The 3,059-nt window shown below is 38.5% G+C and overlaps 1 protein-coding gene across 1 annotated transcript in view; it reads left to right on the top strand.

The window, feature by feature from the left end:
• LOC118412509 overlaps positions 1-2,010 on the top strand; it is a 9,657-nt gene extending 7,647 nt beyond the window's left edge. The window contains exons 7-9 of the mRNA XM_035815397.1: positions 237-350; positions 1,248-1,331; positions 1,768-2,010. Of these exons, the coding sequence (XP_035671290.1) occupies positions 237-350; positions 1,248-1,331; positions 1,768-1,883 (314 nt within the window). The 3' untranslated portion in view covers positions 1,884-2,010. The remainder of the gene's footprint in view (positions 1-236; positions 351-1,247; positions 1,332-1,767) is intronic.
• Positions 2,011-3,059: the final 1,049 nt, after the last annotated feature.

Here is a 3,059-nt window from a genome sequence, read left to right as displayed (position 1 = left end):
TAAGGACGTATACATTGGTACATGATACACTCAAGGTCCATATACGTAACTGGTCCATACAGAAACAGATCGACCTTAAAACACTTTCTTCAGCGACAATTGCAACAGGGAAAAGAACAATACAACAGCAATCAGCTAGGAATATGAAGCTACTTTGATAGTTGGGAATTGCCTTTTTAACTTGTAGGGAAAAATTGACTAAATTGTTATTGTTTCTTATTTTCAATTGCATACAGATATCGATGACTGTGCCTCTTCTCCTTGTGAAAACGGCGGGTATTGTTCCGATCAGCACAACTCCTACTCGTGTTCCTGTCGGTCTGGATGGCAGGGAGACAACTGTGAACAGGGTAAGAGGTTATCAAAACTTTCCTTTTTTAACACAACTAAATTTATATTTTCCAGCCAATAATTAACTGGTCCCCATGAAAGTTTGCATGCTTTGCGCAGAAAATACGTTCTCCTTCCCAACACCAACTGTGTGAAGAAACCGGGTGCCAGTTGGCCATCATGCTGTCGTAAAACGTGTTGCACAAAAGAATCTTGAACGCATATTCAGTGGAATAAGACTTTGGGAAAAGGTAATGACAAATTATTGTGAATAAGACGTCGATGAGTAGATCTATAGTGATGTAACTGTCATATGCGCAAAAATTCCCATCAAAATTTAGTCTAAGCTCTTCAAAAGTTCTGGTCTATACCATACAAAAGCTAACGAGAATCAGTTAACAGTGCAAATGATACAAAATGTTCTTACTCAATATCAGTGTTGAAATTCGTATGTTGAGCTATCGCTATCTAAATCCATTAGCAAACATATGACCTAATCACTTACCGGCCTACTAAATGATTTACTATATACGCAGGTCCAGAGCGTGGTGCACGCGAGTGCACTGCACTAAGCCAGGTATGTATTCAAGTCCGTATGAAGTCCGCATGGAATTCTTTGCCTCAGGTACTAGGTCACTGGAAATATAGCAGAAATTATTACATTATATCATGCCAGAGGAGTTAGCTGGCCGAGGAGTATGGTTTGCGACCTAGCTAACTCCTTTGTCATGTTATCTGCTATATCTATCCAATTTTTATAATTTGTCCAGCGCCCCGTGGAGCCTGGTAGAGACTAAGACTTCCATACGGACCTCATACGGACTTGTATGTATACGCACGTCTGGATCCACATTTGGTCATGGAACGTATGGTTTGATACAAATGTTTTGTGCTCTGTTCCCTTTCGTCTCATCTAGACATAAACGAGTGCCTCACATATCCCTGTAACAGCGGCTACACCTGCCAGAATCACCCCGGTCATTACGTCTGCGTTGCTAGAGGTATCTTTCGGGTTATCAGTAGATCGAAAAGTGGAAAAATCGCCTAGTTTATAGTAATCGAAAAAGTGCCTACTTCAATTTGTTCATAGTAATAATAGATAAATAACATCGTTTAATTTGTTCATTATAATCGATTAATCACTTAGTTTTATTTCTTCCTAATAATCATTATTGACATATGCATCTTTTTAAGTATAGCGACTTTCGTAAGGCCATGGACTTCTGTAACTTTACATGCAGACGAAGTAGCGGATGTACATCGATTAATATGAAGGAGTCTAATGCATATGTAATGTTGTAACAGTTTTTTTATCGCGACATTAGGAAAATCCTATGGATTTTCAAATCTCTGGTCACATATTTTCAATGTTTAATGATTATTTGGTCATGAAAAATATGAAGCTAATATGATTGTAATGTTTCTTACGATGTTCAGGTTTGCATCTGCTGAGGGACTGGACAGCCGGATCCATCTGCAATCCTGAGTCCTGTGCCGACGGCTGGACTTGTGAAGCCCGGGAGCGAGGCTATGCCTGCCTGTCGAACCAGTAACAACCACTCTGCCCAAGCCTTCTGACCAAAGTCACAGAAACAGCACATGTGACAGGTCAGATCGTTTAGGTGGAATGTGCAAAGACATGCCATGTCATGCCGCATGAATAAAAGTTTTGAAATCAGATATACCGATTATGCTTCAATCATTTCACTAGTGCTGTTGTTTTTCCCACCGAATGCTGTATGCAGATGTTTCTTTTAGTACTAGGCATAAGAATAGAAGGAAATGACTTGCTTTATCTGAACCATTCAAAAGTGAGATCGAACGGACAAAACATGAAAACGGCTAACAACAATGAGTGATATGACGGAATTCAAACTGAACGCATGCCCCCAGGATTTATCTGTATGGATAATGATTCCATGACAATATAGTTTTGTACTTAAAAAAATCTCTTTGATAGCCTGAGTAATCTATGGCCTTGGTTAGTAGAATACTGTTGCCTTCGAAGTGTAGTCTACTAACGTTATAGTTGTTGTTTACAACAAGTAAACTACAGTAGTATACTACACATTACTAGTATTTTGTCTACTCAAAAACTACCCACCTAACAAATATCATCAAAAGCTTCTTACATTATACACAACTATGTCCACAGCCACTCCTTCAAAGCACAACCAAAAACACAACCTCCTTGCTGAAGGTAATAATAATGTCATTTGTAGAAGATTACATAAATAAAACAATGTATCTGGAAGATGACCATTGTTTTCATGTTAGACGTGTTTTGGAGGTGCATGATGTTGTATTTACATAATTGACAATGTATATTCTTAAATTTCAAACGATATGGCGTCAAAAGTACAAAGTATGCGTGTATAGATGCCATAGTAAAAACCGTCGACTGACATTTGAGTGCCAAAAATTAATTAGTTACGTTTCTATAAGGCTTGAAAATTATTTGACTCAAAAGTCGGGGACTCGGAATGCTCACTATGTTACAAAGTGTGCGTACTTTTATTACTTGTTTATTATCGAAGAAGCCGTCGACGAAAAGTAGCAAGCCCTTTGGCTGCTAAAAATCACTTAGTTACGTTAAGGCTTAAAGACTATTGGGATACTAGTATGTCGAACTTTAGTATTTTAGTATGTCGCGTATTTGGGCATTCCCTAATTTGGGAAGTCGTAGTTCATGCTAACCCCAGTGGGGAGAAGAAAAGACCAATTGTAAT

Source organism: Branchiostoma floridae, chromosome 3, assembly GCF_000003815.2.
Source record: "Branchiostoma floridae strain S238N-H82 chromosome 3, Bfl_VNyyK, whole genome shotgun sequence".
NCBI classification, from domain to species: domain Eukaryota; kingdom Metazoa; phylum Chordata; class Leptocardii; order Amphioxiformes; family Branchiostomatidae; genus Branchiostoma; species Branchiostoma floridae.
Note: the sequence above shows the minus strand (reverse complement) of the source record. Positions and strands in the feature narration are given on the sequence as shown.